This window comes from Oncorhynchus mykiss, chromosome 13 (assembly GCF_013265735.2).
Source record: "Oncorhynchus mykiss isolate Arlee chromosome 13, USDA_OmykA_1.1, whole genome shotgun sequence".
In the NCBI taxonomy this organism is placed as follows: domain Eukaryota; kingdom Metazoa; phylum Chordata; class Actinopteri; order Salmoniformes; family Salmonidae; genus Oncorhynchus; species Oncorhynchus mykiss.
In genome coordinates, this window is record NC_048577.1 from 67,868,734 (window position 1) to 67,888,032 (window position 19,299).

Sequence of the window (19,299 nt, forward strand, 5' to 3'; positions counted from 1 at the left end):
ATACTTCCATGTCAACTGTAATATGAATACCAATGTAAAGCACAATTTCTCCCCTTCCCAGCTAAATCAATGAGGAGACCTTCATGGTGCCCGCCTCTGCATGAATGAAGGCAATGAGCAGCCAGTGGAAAATACTGAGCATAGGGCTTGGCAATGTTCTGTAGTTAGTCATGATTGGCTCAGTGTTCTGTCACTCATGGAGACACTATGTCACCTCAAAATCTACAGGGAGATCTCTAAAAATAAAGCCCATTGGATGCTGCCATAGAGTTACATTAGAAGTGTCCATCCAAAAGGCTCAAGTGTTTCTACAATTCCCTATGGGAAAAATGCAAGGTGGAAAAACTATTGGAACCATTTCCCTGTTTGACCACTAGGTGTTATGGGTATTATAACACCTCCACTGTGGGGCTCTATAAAACTATTGGAACAATTTCCCTGTTTGACCACTAGGTGTTATGGGTATTATAACACCTTCACTGTGGGGCTCTATAGATCAAATGAAACGGGAGAATCTAAAGAATGTAACAATATTAGTTTCATCTTGCTGTGATGTAACAATATTCGCTGTGATGTTCAGCCCCCAAAATGAAAATAAATACTAAATCATTTCCTAGAATTGAACTAAGACCACTTTCTCTTGGTCACAGACGGACAACATCACTTAGTGTTTCCAGCTGAAGATGTAATGAGTCTGCACACATTTGAGTGGGGTCTCTGTGCCGTTCAGTTGACGTTTAGGAGAAAATATCAGACACTAAAATCTATCTTAGAAAAGTAATATTTTACACATGAAGGTACCCAGAAGACTTATTTTCTGATGAAAAAACACAAATATGAAAAAATTATGGATATAGCGTTTTGGATATAAACTCTTCATAAATTCTTAAACAAAATTGTAATCTCACCTCTTAGCTTTGGTGTCATGTTCCCCAGAAAGATTCATTTTCGAGGCAGGTCCGCCCTCCTCTCTCTCCCCAGAGAGACTCATTTTAGAGGCAGGGCCGCCCTCCTCTCTCTCCCCAGAGAGACTCATTTTAGAGGCATGGCCACCCTCCTCTCTCTCCCCAGAGAGACTCATTTTAGAGGCATGGCCCCCCTCCTCTCTCTCCCCAGAGAGACTCATTTTCGAGCAATGACCCCTAAACAGAGATCCAACATGTCATTGAACTATAATACATGAAAAAATATACAAATTGTAAAATATCCAGAATATACGAATATATGAACAATATGTACGCCCAGTTAGCGCCATTTAGTATGATTGAACTGTCACGTAGCTGTCCCAGGTGAAATGGACTGTTACATCTGAGTGTTTTACTGTCATTCACTATACTAAAATAACACCAGACATTTAATTTCTCTACACACTTTACAATAATCCCTGGGAAAAGTCTTACCTTGTAGCCTGAATTCACAACCAGAACATGTCAAGTCATTAAAATATTTTCAGTTCTGCTGAGAGATCACCTTTCTGATGACAAGTGGCTCTGTATCTTCAACTTTCTACCAACTTTCTACCAACATCCTACATGAATAATTCCTGGTAGGATCCTTACTATCCCAACTTCAACATTCTACCAACATCCTACATGAATAATCCCTGGTAGGATCCCTACTATCCCAACTTCAACATTCTATCAACATCCTACATGAATAATCCCTGGTAGGATCCTTACCTTGTAGCCTGAATTCACAACCAGAACATGTCAAGTCAGTGAGAGTTTCCTTTGTGTGGAGAAAGAAACCTTGGGAATGGTTTATTCACCTCCCCAATGTCAGGAAACTTTGTGTAATTTTTGTTACTGATTAATTTAGGACTCCATCATTTCTGTTAAAGTTTAGTGGCTCTGACCCCATGTCAGCATCATCAGAAACCCAGTTTAACCTGTTTACCAGAAAAGCCTTGGGTTTACAATAACATCGCTGTGTAGCTACTGCTTTCCTGCAGTCAGATTACCTAGTGACCTCATGGTGGAATGTTGTTCATATTGTATCATTATTACCTAGTGACCTCATGGTGGAATGTTATTCATATTGTATCATTATTACCTAGTGACCTCATGGTGGAATGTTATTCATATTGTATCATTATTACCTAGTGACCTCATGGTGGAATGTTATTCATATTGTATCATTATTACCTAGTGACCTCATGGTGGAATGTTATTCATATTGTATCATTATTACCTAGTGACCTCATGGTGGAATGTTATTCATATTGTATCATTATTACCTAGTGACCTCATGGTGGAATGTTGTTCATATTGTATCATTATTACCTAGTGACCTCATGGTGGAATGTTATTCATATTGTATCATTATTACCTAGTGACCTCATGGTGGAATGTTACTCATATTGTATCATTATTACCTAGTGACCTCATGGTGGAATGTTATTCATATTGTATCATTATTACCTAGTGACCTCATGGTGGAATGTTATTCATATTGTATCATTATTACCTAGTGACCTCTTGGTGGAATGTTATTCATATTGTATCATTATTACCTAGTGACCTCATGGTGGAATGTTATTCATATTGTATCATTATTACCTAGTGACCTCATGGTGGAATGTTATTCATATTGTATCATTATTACCTAGTGACCTCATGGTGGAATGTTGTTCATATTGTATCATTATTACCTAGTGACCTCATGGTGGAATGTTATTCATATTGTATCATTATTACCTAGTGACCTCATGGTGGAATGTTATTCATATTGTATCATTATTACCTAGTGACCTCATGGTGGAATGTTATTCATATTGTATCATTATTACCTAGTGACCTCATGGTGGAATGTTATTCATATTGTATCATTATTACCTAGTGACCTCATGGTGGAATGTTATTCATATTGTATCATTATTACCTAGTGACCTCATGGTGGAATGTTGTTCATATTGTATCATTATTACCTAGTGACCTCATGGTGGAATGTTATTCATATTGTATCATTATTACCTAGTGACCTCATGGTGGAATGTTATTCATATTGTATCATTATTACCTAGTGACCTCATGGTGGAATGTTATTCATATTGTATCATTATTACCTAGTGACCTCATGGTGGAATGTTATTCATATTGTATCATTATTACCTAGTGACCTCATGGTGGAATGTTATTCATATTGTATCATTATTACCTAGTGACCTCATGGTGGAATGTTATTCATATTGTATCATTATTACCTAGTGACCTCATGGTGGAATGTTATTCATATTGTATCATTATTACCTAGTGACCTCATGGTGGAATGTTATTCATATTGTATCATTATTACCTAGTGACCTCATGGTGGAATGTTATTCATATTGTATCATTATTACCTAGTGACCTCATGGTGGAATGTTATTCATATTGTATCATTATTACCTAGTGACCTCATGGTGGAATGTTATTCATATTGTATCATTATTACCTAGTGACCTCATGGTGGAATGTTATTCATATTGTATCATTATTACCTAGTGACCTCATGGTGGAATGTTATTCATATTGTATCATTATTACCTAGTGACCTCATGGTGGAATGTTATTCATATTGTATCATTATTACCTAGTGACCTCATGGTGGAATGTTATTCATATTGTATCATTATTACCTAGTGACCTCATGGTGGAATGTTATTCATATTGTATCATTATTACCTAGTGACCTCATGGTGGAATGTTATTCATATTGTATCATTATTACCTAGTGACCTCATGGTGGAATGTTATTCATATTGTATCATTATTACCTAGTGACCTCATGGTGGAATGTTATTCATATTGTATCATTATTACCTAGTGACCTCATGGTGGAATGTTGTTCATATTGTATCATTATTACCTAGTGACCTCATGGTGGAATGTTATTCATATTGTATCATTATTACCTAGTGACCTCATGGTGGAATGTTATTCATATTGTATCATTATTACCTAGTGACCTCATGGTGGAATGTTATTCATATTGTATCATTATTACCTAGTGACCTCATGGTGGAATGTTATTCATATTGTATCATTATTACCTAGTGACCTCATGGTGGAATGTTATTCATATTGTATCATTATTACCTAGTGACCTCATGGTGGAATGTTATTCATATTGTATCATTATTACCTAGTGACCTCATGGTGGAATGTTATTCATATTGTATCATTATTACCTAGTGACCTCATGGTGGAATGTTATTCATATTGTATCATTATTACCTAGTGACCTCATGGTGGAATGTTATTCATATTGTATCATTATTACCTAGTGACCTCATGGTGGAATGTTGTTCATATTGTATCATTATTACCTAGTGACCTCATGGTGGAATGTTATTCATATTGTATCATTATTACCTAGTGACCTCATGGTGGAATGTTATTCATATTGTATCATTATTACCTAGTGACCTCATGGTGGAATGTTATTCATATTGTATCATTATTACCTAGTGACCTCATGGTGGAATGTTATTCATATTGTATCATTATTACCTAGTGACCTCATGGTGGAATGTTGTTCATATTGTATCATTATTACCTAGTGACCTCATGGTGGAATGTTATTCATATTGTATCATTATTACCTAGTGACCTCATGGTGGAATGTTATTCATATTGTATCATTATTACCTAGTGACCTCATGGTGGAATGTTATTCATATTGTATCATTATTACCTAGTGACCTCATGGTGGAATGTTATTCATATTGTATCATTATTACCTAGTGACCTCATGGTGGAATGTTATTCATATTGTACCATTATTACCTAGTGACCTCATGGTGGAATGTTATTCATATTGTATCATTATTACCTAGTGACCTCATGGTGGAATGTTATTCATATTGTATCATTATTACCTAGTGACCTCATGGTGGAATGTTATTCATATTGTATCATTATTACCTAGTGACCTCATGGTGGAATGTTATTCATATTTTTTATAATTTCATAATTAAAATCCGGTGTTTCTCTGCCAAAGGGGTTTGCTATATTTCAGTCATCTGTGATGTATATACAGTGCCTTGCGAAAGTATTCGGCCCCCTTGAACTTTGCGACCTTTTGCCACATTTCAGGCTTCAAACATAAAGATATAAAACTGTATTTTTTTGTGAAGACTCAACAACAAGTGGGACACAATCATGAAGTGGAACGACATTTATTGGATATTTCAAACTTTTTTAACAAATCAAAAACTGAAAAATTTGGGCGTGCAAAATTATTCAGCCCCCTTAAGTTAATACTTTGTAGCGCCACCTTTTGCTGCGATTACAGCTGTAAGTCGCTTGGGGTATGTCTCTATCAGTTTTGCACATCGAGAGACTGACATTTTTTCCCATTCCTCCTTGCAAAACAGCTCGAGCTCAGTGAGGTTGGATGGAGAGCATTTGTGAACAGCAGTTTTCAGTTCTTTCCACAGATTCTCGATTGGATTCAGGTCTGGACTTTGACTTGGCCATTCTAACACCTGGATATGTTCATTTTTGAACCATTCCATTGTAGATTTTGCTTTATGTTTTGGATCATTGTCTTGTTGGAAGACAAATCTCCGTCCCAGTCTCAGGTCTTTTGCAGACTCCATCAGGTTTTCTTCCAGAATGGTCCTGTATTTGGCTCCATCCATCTTCCCATCAATTTTAACCATCTTCCCTGTCCCTGCTGAAGAAAAGCAGGCCCAAACCATGATGCTGCCACCACCATGTTTGACACTGGAGATGGTGTGTTCAGGGTGATGGGCTGTGTTGCTTTTACGCCAAACATAACGTTTTGCATTGTTGCCAAAAAGTTCAATTTTGGTTTCATCTGACCAGATCACCTTCTTCCACATGTTTGGTGTGTCTCCCAGGTGGCTTGTGGCAAACTTTAAACAACACTTTTTATGGATATCTTTAAGAAATGGCTTTCTTCTTGCCACTCTTCCATAAAGGCCAGATTTGTGCAATATACGACTGATTGTTGTCCTATGGACAGAGTCTCCCACCTCAGCTGTAGATCTCTGCAGTTCATCCAGAGTGATCATGGGCCTCTTGGCTGCATCTCTGATCAGTCTTCTCCTTGTATGAGCTGAAAGTTTAGAGGGACGGCCAGGTCTTGGTAGATTTGCAGTGGTCTGATACTCCTTCCATTTCAATATTATCGCTTGCACAGTGCTCCTTGGGATGTTTAAAGCTTGGGAAATCTTTTTGTATCCAAATCCGGCTTTAAACTTCTTCACAACAGTATCTCGGACCTGCCTGGTGTGTTCCTTGTTCTTCATGATGCTCTCTGCGCTTTTAACGGACCTCTGAGACTATCACAGTGCAGGTGCATTGATACGGAGACTTGATCACACACAGGTGGATTGTATTTATCATCATTTGTCATTTAGGTCAACATTGGATCATTCAGAGATCCTCACTGAACTTCTGGAGAGAGTTTGCTGCACTGAAAGTATAGGGGCTGAATAATTTTGCACGCCCAATTTATCAGTTTTTGATTTGTTAAAAAAGTTTGAAATATCCAATAAATGTCGTTCCACTTCATGATTGTGTCCCACTTGTTGTTGATTCTTCACAAAAAAAATACAGTTTTATATCTTTATGTTTGAAGCCTGAAATGTGGCAAAAGGTCGCAAAGTTCAAGGGGGCAGAATACTTTCGCAAGGCACTGTAAAGTGTAATATTGGGGTGAAAAAAACCCAAATGGAATCCATTTCAACTCCATATCTGACATGGTACAGGTGTCTTCTTTCTTTAAGCCCAGAACCATGTGTTTGTGGTGATACCTTTGTTTCAGAGTAGATTTGTTTAAGACTTCCAAGAAACACTGTGTGACCCTGATTCAGACCACTGCATTTCAAGGTTAATCATTAATAACAACACTGTGTGACCCTGATTCAGACCACTGCATTTCAAGGTTAATCATTAATAACAACACTGTGTGACCCTGATTCAGACCACTGCATTTCAAGGTTAATCATTAATAACAACACTGTGTGACCCTGATTCAGACCACTGCATTTCAAGGTTAATCATTAATAACAACACTGTGTGACCCTGATTCAGACCACTGCATTTCAAGGTTAATCATTAAAAACAACACTGTGTGACCCTGATTCAGACCACTGCATTTCAAGGTTAATCATTAATAACAACACTGTGTGACCCTGATTCAGCCCACTGCATTTCAAGGTTAATCATTAATAACAACACTGTGTGACCCTGATTCAGACCACTGCATTTCAAGGTTAATCATTAATAACAACACTGTGTGACCCTGATTCAGACCACTGCATTTCAAGGTTAATCAGTAATAACAACACTGTGTGACCCTGATTCAGACCACTGCATTTCAAGGTTAATCATTAATAACAACACTGTGTGACCCTGATTCAGACCACTGCATTTCAAGGTGAATCATTAATAACAACACTGTGTGACCCTGATTCAGACCACTGCATTTCAAGGTTAATCATTAAAAACAACACTGTGTGACCCTGATTCAGACCACTGCATTTCAAGGTTAATCATTAATAACAACACTGTGTGACCCTGATTCGGACCACTGCATTTCAAGGTTAATCATTAATAACAACACTGTGTGACCCTGATTCAGACCACTGCATTTCAAGGTTAATCATTAATAACAACACTGTGTGACCCTGATTCAGACCACTGCATTTCAAGGTTAATCATTAATAACAACACTGTGTGACCCTGATTCAGACCACTGCATTTCAAGGTTAATCATTAATAACAACACTGTGTGACCCTGATTCAGCCCACTGCATTTCAAGGTTAATCATTAATAACAACACTGTGTGACCCTGATTCAGACCACTGCATTTCAAGGTTAATCATTAATAACAACACTGTGTGACCCTGATTCAGACCACTGCATTTTAAGGTGAATCATTAATAACAACACTGTGTGACCCTGATTCAGACCACTGCATTTCAAGGTTAATCATTAATAACAACACTGTGTGACCCTGATTCAGACCACTGCATTTCAAGGTTAATCATTAAAAACAACACTGTGTGACCCTGATTCAGACCACTGCATTTCAAGGTTAATCATTAATAACAACACTGTGTGACCCTGATTCAGCCCACTGCATTTCAAGGTTAATCATTAAAAACAACACTGTGTGACCCTGATTCAGACCACTGCATTTCAAGGTTAATCATTAAAAACAACACTGTGTGACCCTGATTCAGACCACTGCATTTCAAGGTTAATCATTAAAAACAACACTGTGTGACCCTGATTCAGCCCACTGCATTTCAAGGTTAATCATTAATAACAACACTGTGTGACCCTGATTCAGACCACTGCATTTCAAGGTTAATCATTAAAAACAACACTGTGTGACCCTGATTCAGCCCACTGCATTTCAAGGTTAATCATTAAAAACAACACTGTGTGACCCTGATTCAGACCACTGCATTTCAAGGTTAATCATTAATAACAACACTGTGTGACCCTGATTCAGACCACTGCATTTCAAGGTTAATCATTAATAACAACACTGTGTGACCCTGATTCGGACCACTGCATTTCAAGGTTAATCATTAAAAACAACACTGTGTGACCCTGATTCAGACCACTGCATTTCAAGGTTAATCATTAAAAACAACACTGTGTGACCCTGATTCAGACCACTGCATTTCAAGGTTAATCATTAAAAACAACACTGTGTGACCCTGATTCAGCCCACTGCATTTCAAGGTTAATCATTAATAACAACACTGTGTGACCCTGATTCAGACCACTGCATTTCAAGGTTAATCATTAAAAACAACACTGTGTGACCCTGATTCAGCCCACTGCATTTCAAGGTTAATCATTAAAAACAACACTGTGTGACCCTGATTCAGACCACTGCATTTCAAGGTTAATCATTAATAACAACACTGTGTGACCCTGATTCAGACCACTGCATTTCAAGGTTAATCATTAATAACAACACTGTGTGACCCTGATTCAGACCACTGCATTTCAAGGTTAATCATTAATAACAACACTGTGTGACCCTGATTCAGACCACTGCATTTCAAGGTTAATCATTAATAACAACACTGTGTGACCCTGATTCAGCCCACTGCATTTCAAGGTTAATCATTAATAACAACACTGTGTGACCCTGATTCAGACCACTGCATTTCAAGGTTAATCATTAATAACAACACTGTGTGACCCTGATTCAGACCACTGCATTTCAAGGTTAATCATTAATAACAACACTGTGTGACCCTGATTCAGACCACTGCATTTCAAGGTTAATCATTAATAACAACACTGTGTGACCCTGATTCAGACCACTGCATTTCAAGGTTAATCATTAATAACAACACCGTATGACCCTGATTCAGACCACTGCGTATCAAGGTTAATCATTAAAAACAACACTGTGTGACCCTGATTCAGACCACTGCATTTCAAGGTTAATCATTAATAACAACACTGTGTGACCCTGATTCAGACCAATGCATTTCAAGGTTAATCATTAATAACAACACTGTGTGACCCTGATTCAGACCACTGCATTTCAAGGTTAATCATTAATAACAACACTGTGTGACCCTGATTCAGACCACTGCATTTCAAGGTTAATCATTAAAAACAACACCGTATGAACAACTAGCAGTCTCCAGGAGCAGTGATTCAAGTCTGAGTTTCTGTCCCAATGTGGCACCCTATTCCCTATAGAGTACACTACTTTGAACAGAGCTCTATAACACCCTATTCCTTATAGAGTACACTACTTTGACCAGAACTCTATAACACCCTATTTCCTACAGAGTGCACTACTTTAGAACAGAGCTCTATAACACCATATTCCCTACATAGTGCACTACTTTAGACCAGAACTCTATAACACCCTATTCCCTACATACTGTAGTGCACTACTTTAGACCAGAGCTCTATAACATCCTATTCCCTACATAGTGCACTACTTTAGACCAGAGCTCTATAACATCCTATTCCCTACATAGTGCACTACTTTAGACCAGAGCTCTATAACATCCTATTCCCTACATAGTGCACTACTTTAGACCAGAGCTCTATAACAACCTATTCCCTACATAGTGCACTACTTTGACCAGAGCTCAATAACACCCTATCCCCTACATACTGTAGTGCACTACTTTGACCAGAGCTCTATAACACCCTATTCCCTACATAGTGCACTACTTTGACCAGAGCTCTATAACACCCTATTCCCTACATAGTGCACTACTTTTGACCAGAGCTCTATAACACCCTATTCCCTACATACTGCACTACTTTTGACCAGAGCTCTATAACACCCTATTCCCTACATACTGTAGTGCACTACTTTAGACCAGAGCTCTATAACACCCTATTCCCTACATAGTGCACTACTTTGACCAGAGCTCTACAACACCCTATTCCCTACATACTGTAGTGCACTACTTTAGACCAGAGCTCTATAACACCCTATTCCCTACATAGTGCACGACAAAGACCAGAGCTCTATAACACCCTATTGCCTACATAGTGCACTACTTTGCCCAGAGCTCTATAACACCCTATTCCCTACATAGTGCACTACTTTGACCAGAGCTCTATAACACCCTATTCCCTACATAGTACACTACCTTTGACCAGAACTCTATAACACCCTATTCCCTACATAGTGCACTACTTTGACCAGGGCTCTATAACACCCTATTCCCTACATACTGTCACGGCCGATGCTGGTAGAAGACTAAGGTGCAGCGTGGTGAGCGTACATTTGTCGTACAAATGGCACCAACAAAACAACAAATGAAAACAACCGTGAAGCTTACAGGGCAAAGAGCCACTAACAAAGTTAACTTCCCACACTGAAAGGAGGGAAAAGGGCTGCCTAAGTATGGTTCCCAATCAGGGAAAGAGCCACTAACAAAGTTAACTTCCCACACTGAAAGGAGGGAAAAGGGCTGCCTAAGTTTGGTTCCCAATCAGGGCAAAGAGCCACTAACAAAGTTAACTTCCCACACTGATAGGAGGGAAAAGGGCTACCTAAGTATGTTTCCCAATCAGAGACAACGATAGACAGCTGTCCCTGATTGAGAACCACACCCAGCCAAAACATAGAAATAAAGAAACATAGAAAACAAAACATAGAATGCCCACCCCACATCACACCCTGACCAAACCAAATAGAGACATAAAAAGGATGACAGAGTGTCATCCAGTCTTCTCTCTCTCTCTCTCTCTCTCTCTCTCTCATCCACAATGACTGGATTGTTTTGTGACCATGAATGTAAGAATGACAAACTAACAAAACAGTTTATTTGTCTTCCTCTAGTGGTAGGTTGTGATAATGTCTGTAGTGTCTCCCTCTGTCTCTTCGCTCATCTCTCCGTCTCCACACTCCCCTATCTGTCACAAACATAGACTCTGACCTGTCCAATGAGCCAGACTGGTTAAAGAATCCCTCTCTCTCTCTCTCTCTCTCTCTCTCTCTCTCTCTCTCTCTCTCTCTCTCTCTCTCTCTCTCTCTCTCTCTCTCTCTCTCTCTTTCTCTCTCTCTTTATCTCTCTCTTTATCTCTCTCTCTCTTTCTCTCTCTCTTTCTCTCTCTCTTTCTCTCTCTCTCTCTCTCCCTCTCTCTAACCCCCCTCTCTCCCTGTTTAGACCTGCCAGGCTGTTAGGTTAATGGACCATGGAAACCTACTGAGAATCTGCCATACAGAGAGATACAAATGAACATGATTAATACTAAAAATACACTAAAACGTGTTAAATTCATTTCCATGTATGTTGTTCTGTTTCTGTTTACAGGACCAGAAATGGGATTGAACTGGGTCAATACAGTCAGAGAATTAACTATATATCCTCAACCTTATTCTATACTCAATACAGTCAGAGAATTAACTACATATCCTCAACCGTATTCTCAAGTCAATACAGTCAGAGAATTAACTATGTATCCTAAACCTTATTCTCAAGTCCATCCACATGCTGGCTTCAACCCAACCCAACCCAACACTAACCTAACCCTAAACCTAAACCATCCCTAACCCTAACCCAACCCAACACTAACCTAACCCTAACCCTAAACCAACCCTAACCCAATCCTAACCCAACCCAACATTAACCTAACCCTAAACCAACCCAATCCTAACCCAACACTAACCTAACCCTAACCCAACTATAGCTTAACTCTAACCCAACCCAGCCCTAACCCAACCCTACCCTAACCCAACCCAACCCAAACCCAACTATATCCTTAACCCTAACCCAATCCTAACCTAACCCAACACTAACCTAACCCTAAACCAACCCTAACCCAATCCTAACCCAACCCTAACCCAACCCTAACCCAAACCCAAACCCAACTCTATCCTTAACCCTATCCCAACCCTAACCCAACCATAACCCAACCCCAACTCTAACCCTAACCCAACCTTAACACCAACCCAACCCTAACCCAACCCTAACCCAACCCTACCCTAACCCAACCCAACAGTAACCTAAAACTAACCCAACCCTAACCCAAACCCAACTTTATCCTTAACCCTAACCTAATCCTAACACAACCCAACACTAACCTAACTCTAACCCTAAACCAACCCTAAACCAATCCTAACCCAAACCAACCCAAACCTAACCCAACCCTAACACAACTCAATCCTTAACCCTTACCCAACCCTAACTCAACCCTAACCCTAACCCAACCCTAATCCAACCCTAACCCAACCCTAACCCTAACCCAACCCTAATCCAACCCTAACCCTAACCAAACCCTAACCCAACCCCAACTCTAATCCTAACCCAACCCTAACCCTAAACCGAACACCAACCCAACCCTAATCCAACTCTAACCCAACCCTAACCCTAACCAAACCCTAACCCAACCCCAACTCTAATCCTAACCCAACCCTAACCATAACCCTAAATTCAACCCAACCCTATTCACAACCCTAACCCTATCCCTAACCCTAACCCAACCCTAACCCTACCCAACTCTAACCCTAACGAAAACCTAACCTGAACCTAACCTAACCCCAACCTAACTCAACCCTAATCCAACCCTAACCCAACCCTATCCCTAACGCTAACCCAACCCCAACTCTAACCCTAACCCCTACCCTAACCCTAACCCTATCCTTAACCCTAACCGAACCCTAACCCTAACACCAACCCAAACCCTAACCCAACCCTAACCCTACCCAACTCTAATCCTAAACAAAATCTAACCTGAACACCAACCCAACCCAACCCTAACCCAACCCTAACCCCAACCTAACTCAACCCTAATCCAACCCTAACCCAACCCTATCCTTAACCCTAACCCAACCCCAACTCTAACCCTAACCCCTACCCTAACCCTAACCCTAACCCATCCCCAACTCGAACCCTAACACCAAACCAACCCTAATCCAACACTATCTCTAACCCTAACCCAACTCTATCCTTAACCCTAACCCTAGCTTCAACCCAACCCTATTCAAAACCCTAGCCCTATCCTTAACCCTAACCCAACCCTAACACCAACCCAAACCCTAACCCAACCCTAACCCTAACACAATTCTATCCTCAATCCTAACCTAACCCTAACTCTAACCCAACCCTAACCCTAACAGGAGCTTTCAGTGGTTCTATGGTTGGTTCAGCTAGATATGTGTTCTGTACCTCATTATAGACCCATGTGTGGTTGGTTCAGATATGTATTCTGTACCTCATTATAGACCCATGTGTGGTTGGTTCAGCTAGATATGTATTCTGTACCTCATTATAGACCCATGTGTGGTTGGTTCAGTTACATATGTGTTCTGTACCTCATTATAGACCCATGTGTGGTTGGTTCAGATAGATATGTATTCTGTACCTCTTATATACACATGTCAGCATTGTAAACAATGTCAAGTCTAGAGTGTAACACATATACACAAATGTGTGGGAATGTCACACACGCACACACAGTTTGTGATACCGCCATCGATAAAAGACAGTATTGTGCAGCCGTCTTCATCGACCTGGTCAAAGCTTTTGACTCTGTCAATCATCATATTCTTATCGGCAGACTCAAATCGGAGGGCCTGTTGGCCGGTCCTCTGGCAGTCTCTATGGGGGTGCCACAGGGTTCAATTCTTGGGCTGACTCTTTTTTCTGTATATATCAATGATGTTGCTCTTGCTGCGGGCGACTCCCTGATCCACCTCTACGCAGACGACACCATTCTGTATACCTCTGGCCCTTCCTTGGACATTGTGCTATCTAACCTCCAAATGAGCTGCCATCGTGGCCTCCAACTGCTCTTTAATGCTAGTAAAACCAAATGCATGCTTTTCAACCGTTCGCTGCCTGCACCCGCACGCCCGACTAGCATCACCACCCTGGATGGTTCCGACCTAGAATATGTGGACATCTATAAGTACCTAGGTGTCTGGCTAGACTGTAAACTCTCCTTCCAGACTCATGTCAAACATCTCCAATCTAAAATCAAATCTAGAGTCGGCTTTCTATTTCACAACAAAGCCTCCTTCACTCACGCCGCCAAACTTACCCTAGTCAAACTGACTATCCTACCGATCCTCGACTTCGGCGATGTCATCTACAAAATAGCTTCCAACACTCTACTCAGCAAACTGGATGCAGTTTATCACAGTGCCATCCGTTTTGTTACTAAAGCACCTTATAACACCCACCACTGCGACCTGTATGCTCTTGTCGGCTGGCAGTCGCTACATATTCATCGCCAGACCCACTGGCTCCAGGTCATCTACAAGTCCATGTTAGGTAAAGCTCCGCCTTATCTCAGTTCACTGGTCACGATGGAAACACCCACCCGTAGCACGCGCTCCAGCAGGTGTATCTCACTGATCATCGCTAAAGCCAACACCTGATTTGGCCGCCTTTCCTTCCAGTTCTCTGCTGCCTGTGACGGAAACGAATTGCAAAAATTTGCCGAAGTTGGAGACTTTTATCTCCCTCACCAACTTTAAACATCCGCTATCTGAGCAGCTAACCGATCGCTGCAGCTGTACATAGTCCCTCGGTATATAGCCTACCCAATTTACCTACCTCATCCCCATACTGTTTTTATTTATTTACTTTTCTGCTCTTTTGCACACCAGTATCTCTACTTGCACATGACCATCTGATCATTTATCACTCCAGTGTTAATCTGCTAAATTGTAATTATTCGCCTACCTCCTCATGCGTATTGCACACAATGTATATAGACTCTCTTTTTTTTCTTTACTGTGTTATTGACTTGTTTATTGTGTTGTTGTCTGTTCACACTGCTATGCTTTATCTTGGCCAGGTCGCAGTTGTAAATTATAACTTGTTCTCAACTAGCCTACCTGGTTAAATAAAGGTGAAATAAAATACCACAACTGTCTCACAACAGTTCCTCTGTATTACAGCCCCACTCTGTGGTTAAGATCAGTATTGCAGCTCTGTCAATCAGGCCAGTTTGGAGAGGATTAATATACAATTATTATTAAATATTCTTTCAAAGTTTTTATTAATAAGAATTTAGACAAAGAAGCTGCAAATTGCCTTTGAACAGAAAGGGCACACGTACAAGACCCAAGTCACTAGCTGTCAAGACTTCTGCCGAAGTCGTTGCCTCTCCTTGTTCGGGCGGTGCTCGGCGTTCGACGTCACCGGTCTTCTAGCCATCATTGATCCATTTTTCATTTTCCATTGGTTTTGTCTTGTCTTCCCACACACCTGTTTTCAATCCCATTCATTACCTGTTGTGTATTTAACCCTCTGTTTCCCCTCATGTCTTTGTCAGAGATTGTTTATTGTCAGTGTAGTGTTGTTTGTATAGGTGCGCGACGGGTCTTCGTACCCATATTTGTTTATATTCATTTTTCTATTTAGTGTAATGGAGCATGTTACTTGGACATTTATTAAAAGACTCAATTTTACACTCCGTCTGACTCTCCTGCGCCTGACTTCCCTGCCACCTTTACACATATTTCTGACACTAGCGTTGTTAAAATTATTTTACAACACTAACAACCGGGCTATACAGTAGAAGAATGACTGATACAAAGCACCATTTAGTCTAAATATAAACCCTGTTGTCTTCTCATTTATTTAGTGTAAATATAAACCCTGTTTAACACATCTATTAGATCCTTCAACAAGTTGGTTCTGTCTTATCATTGATTTAGTCTAAATATAAACCCTGTTTATCACATCTATTAGATCCTCCAACAAGTAGCTGTTGTCTTATCAGCTGAATATTCAATAATAAAACATTACTTGGACCTACTTGATTTTAAACACTGTTCCACGTAATGGAAACAGATTATCGTTATAGATGACATTACCTCCCATTCAGGTGTTTATACCTCTGCTCCAAATGTCTCATTTTGTCCCTTACATCCTGTTTGAGTTCAGTGAGTACTACTTACTGTCACTAGCAGCTGATCTATTTTGTCAGTATGAAAGATCAAACCTTCCATTATTTAACCTTGTGTTGAAACCACAGCTTCTTCAATTTACTAAAATATGGCATTATCAGAGTGCTATTCAAAAACCTACTAACTACATATTACCATTCTATCACGTTTTAGGTAAGACCCAGACTGTGTTGACGTAACAATGTTTATTAAAGCAACAGGGGAAGGCAAATGACAGATCAAGACAAGCAGGGGTCGATAATCCAGAGTAGAAGGCAAAGGTACAGGATGGCAGGCAGGCTCAGGGTCAGGTCAGGCAGAGGTCGGTTACTATGAGTAGTGGGTACAGGATGGCAGGCAGGCTCAGGGTCAGGTCAGGCAGAGGTCGGTTACCCTGAGTAGTGGGTACAGGATGGCAGGCAGAATCAGGGTCAGGTCAGGCAGAGGTCGGTAATCCAGAGTTGGAGCAAAGGTACAAGACGGCACGCAGGGTCAAGGACAGGCAGAGTGGTCATGTACAGGTTCAGGTCATGCAGAGGTCGGTAATCCAGAGTTGAGGCAAAGGTACAGGATGGCAGGCAGGCTCAGGGTCAGGTCAGGCAGAGGTCGGTAATCCAGAGTAGAAGGCAAAGGTACAGGATGGCACGCAGGCTCAGGGTCAGGTCAGGCAGAGGTCGGTAATCCAGAGTAGAAGGCAAAGGTACAGGATGGCACGCAGGCTCCGGGTCAGGTCGGGCAGAGGTCGGTAATCCAGTTGAGGCAAAGGCACAGGATTGCAGGCAGGCTCAGGGTCAGGTCAGGCAGAGGTCGGTAATCCAGAGTAGAAGGCAAAGGTACAGGATGGCAGGCAGGCTCAGGGTCAGGTCAGGCAGAGGTCGGTAATCCAGAGTTGAGGCAAAGGTACAGGATGGCAGGCAGGCTCAGGGTCAGGTCAGGCAGAGGTCGGTAATCCAGAGTAGAAGGCAAAGGTACAGGATGGCAGGCAGGCTCAGGGTCAGGCAGGTGGGCTCAGAGTCAGGACAGGCAAGGGTCAAAACCAGGAGGGCGAGAAAGAGAGAGACTGGGGACAAGCAGGAGCTGAGACAAAAATGCTGGTTGACTTGACATACAAGACGAACTGGCAAAAGACAAACAGAGAACACAGGTATACGTACCCAGGGGATAATGGGGAAGATGGGCGACACCTGGAGGGGGATGGAGACAAGCATTAGGACAGGTTAAACAGATCAGGACGTGACAGTCCTGGCGTCCTACTTGGGAGCATAGCTGGGTGTCGGCGTTGGAACTTAGAGATGAGGCCTGGGTCCAGGATGTCCCTAGCGGAGACCCAGCACCTCTCCTCTGGACCATAACCCTCCCAGTGTGACAGAAAATGTATGTTTTCACCTTATTTGTTGGATATGTCACAATTATTTACCTGAACAGTGAGTTATTTGTGTCCTGCTAATGCTGAGTTTTATGGTGTCCAATCTAGCTTCCTGGTGATAAAACCTACAGCTGGCCTTCCAGTGACAGGATGTGGGGTTGTAACTGGGATAGAGAGGAGGAGAACAAAGGCCTCAATGGTCCTTAGACATCCTGGCCTGGGAAATTAGGCCAGGGTCGGGGGTTAAGATCACGCCATAGGCAGATAAAGACAGGATGAGCCCAGGTTGGGTTAGGGTTAACCCTCATGGTGCCCCCCAATCTATATGGGAGGGGTGGAACCAAGCATTCTGGGTATTAGATATATGAACTGTGCGTTGTCTGTATGATTCTGACTCTCAGACTAACAGTCAGAACAAGACTGGTGGGCTGACGGTCTCATTATTGCAATAATGAATCAATATTAAATGAAGATGATTGTTTGAAGAAATGACCAAGTCTCTCTCAGTAGTGAATTTCCACACCAGTTGTTAGTGTTGTTATTGTCACACCCTGACCGCAGAGAGCTTTTTATGTCTCTATTTTGGTTTGGTCAGGGTGTGATTTGGGTGGGCCTTCTATGTTCATTTTCTATGTTTTGTATGTCTTTGTATTTGGCCTAGGTGTGGTTCTCAATCAGAGGCAGCTGTCTATCGCTGTCTCTGATTGGGAACCATACTTAGGTAGCTTTTCCCCACATGGTTTATGTGGGAAGTTAATTTCTGTTTAGTGTTTTCACCTTACAGGACAGTTTTGGTTATTCTCTTTGTTTATTTTTGTTATAGTGTTCAGTTCCAATAAATCGAACTCTTACCACTTTACCACTTTACCACTTTACCACTTTACCACTTTACCACTTTACCACTTTACCACGCTGCGCTTTGGTCCGATGATTCCTCATCTTCAGACGACGAATACCGTTACAGTTATTAAATGGTGCTTTGCATCAGTCATTCTTCTACTGTATAGCCTGGTTGTTGTTATTAAATGGTGCTTTGCATCAGTCATTCTTCTACTGTATAGCCTGGTTGTTGTTATTAAATGGTGCTTTGTATCAGTCATTCTACTACTGTATAGCCTGGTTGTTAGTGTTGTTATTAAATGGTGCTTTGTATCAGTCATCAGTCAAAATTATTAACGCTAGTGACTTGGGTCTTGTACGTCTGCCCTTTCTGTTCAAAGGCAATTTGCAGCTTCTTTGTCTAAATTCTTATTAATAAAAACTTTGAAAGAATATTTAATAATAATTTTATATTAATCCTCTCCAAACTGGCCTGATTGACAGAGCTGCAATACTGATCTTAACCACAGAGTGGGGCTGTAATACAGAGGAACTGTTGTGAGACACTTGTGGTATTTTATTTCACCTTAATTTAACCAGGTAGGCTAGTTGAGAACAAGTTCTAATTTACAACTGCGACCTGGCCAAGATAAAGCATACCAGTGTGAATAGACAACAACACAGAGTTACACATGGAGTAAACAATTACCAAGTCAATAACACAGTAAAGAAAAAAGTCTATAGTCTATATATA

The 19,299-nt window shown here is 40.9% G+C and overlaps 1 protein-coding gene across 1 annotated transcript in view; it reads right to left on the bottom strand.

The window, feature by feature from the left end:
* LOC110515254 (NACHT, LRR and PYD domains-containing protein 12) overlaps positions 1 to 975 on the bottom strand; it is a 184,199-nt gene extending 183,224 nt beyond the window's left edge. Inside the window, exon 1 of the mRNA XM_036942470.1 lies at positions 909 to 975. Within this exon, the coding sequence (XP_036798365.1) occupies positions 909 to 946 (38 nt within the window). The 5' untranslated portion in view covers positions 947 to 975. The remainder of the gene's footprint in view (positions 1 to 908) is intronic.
* Between the last annotated feature and the right edge of the window lie 18,324 nt (positions 976 to 19,299).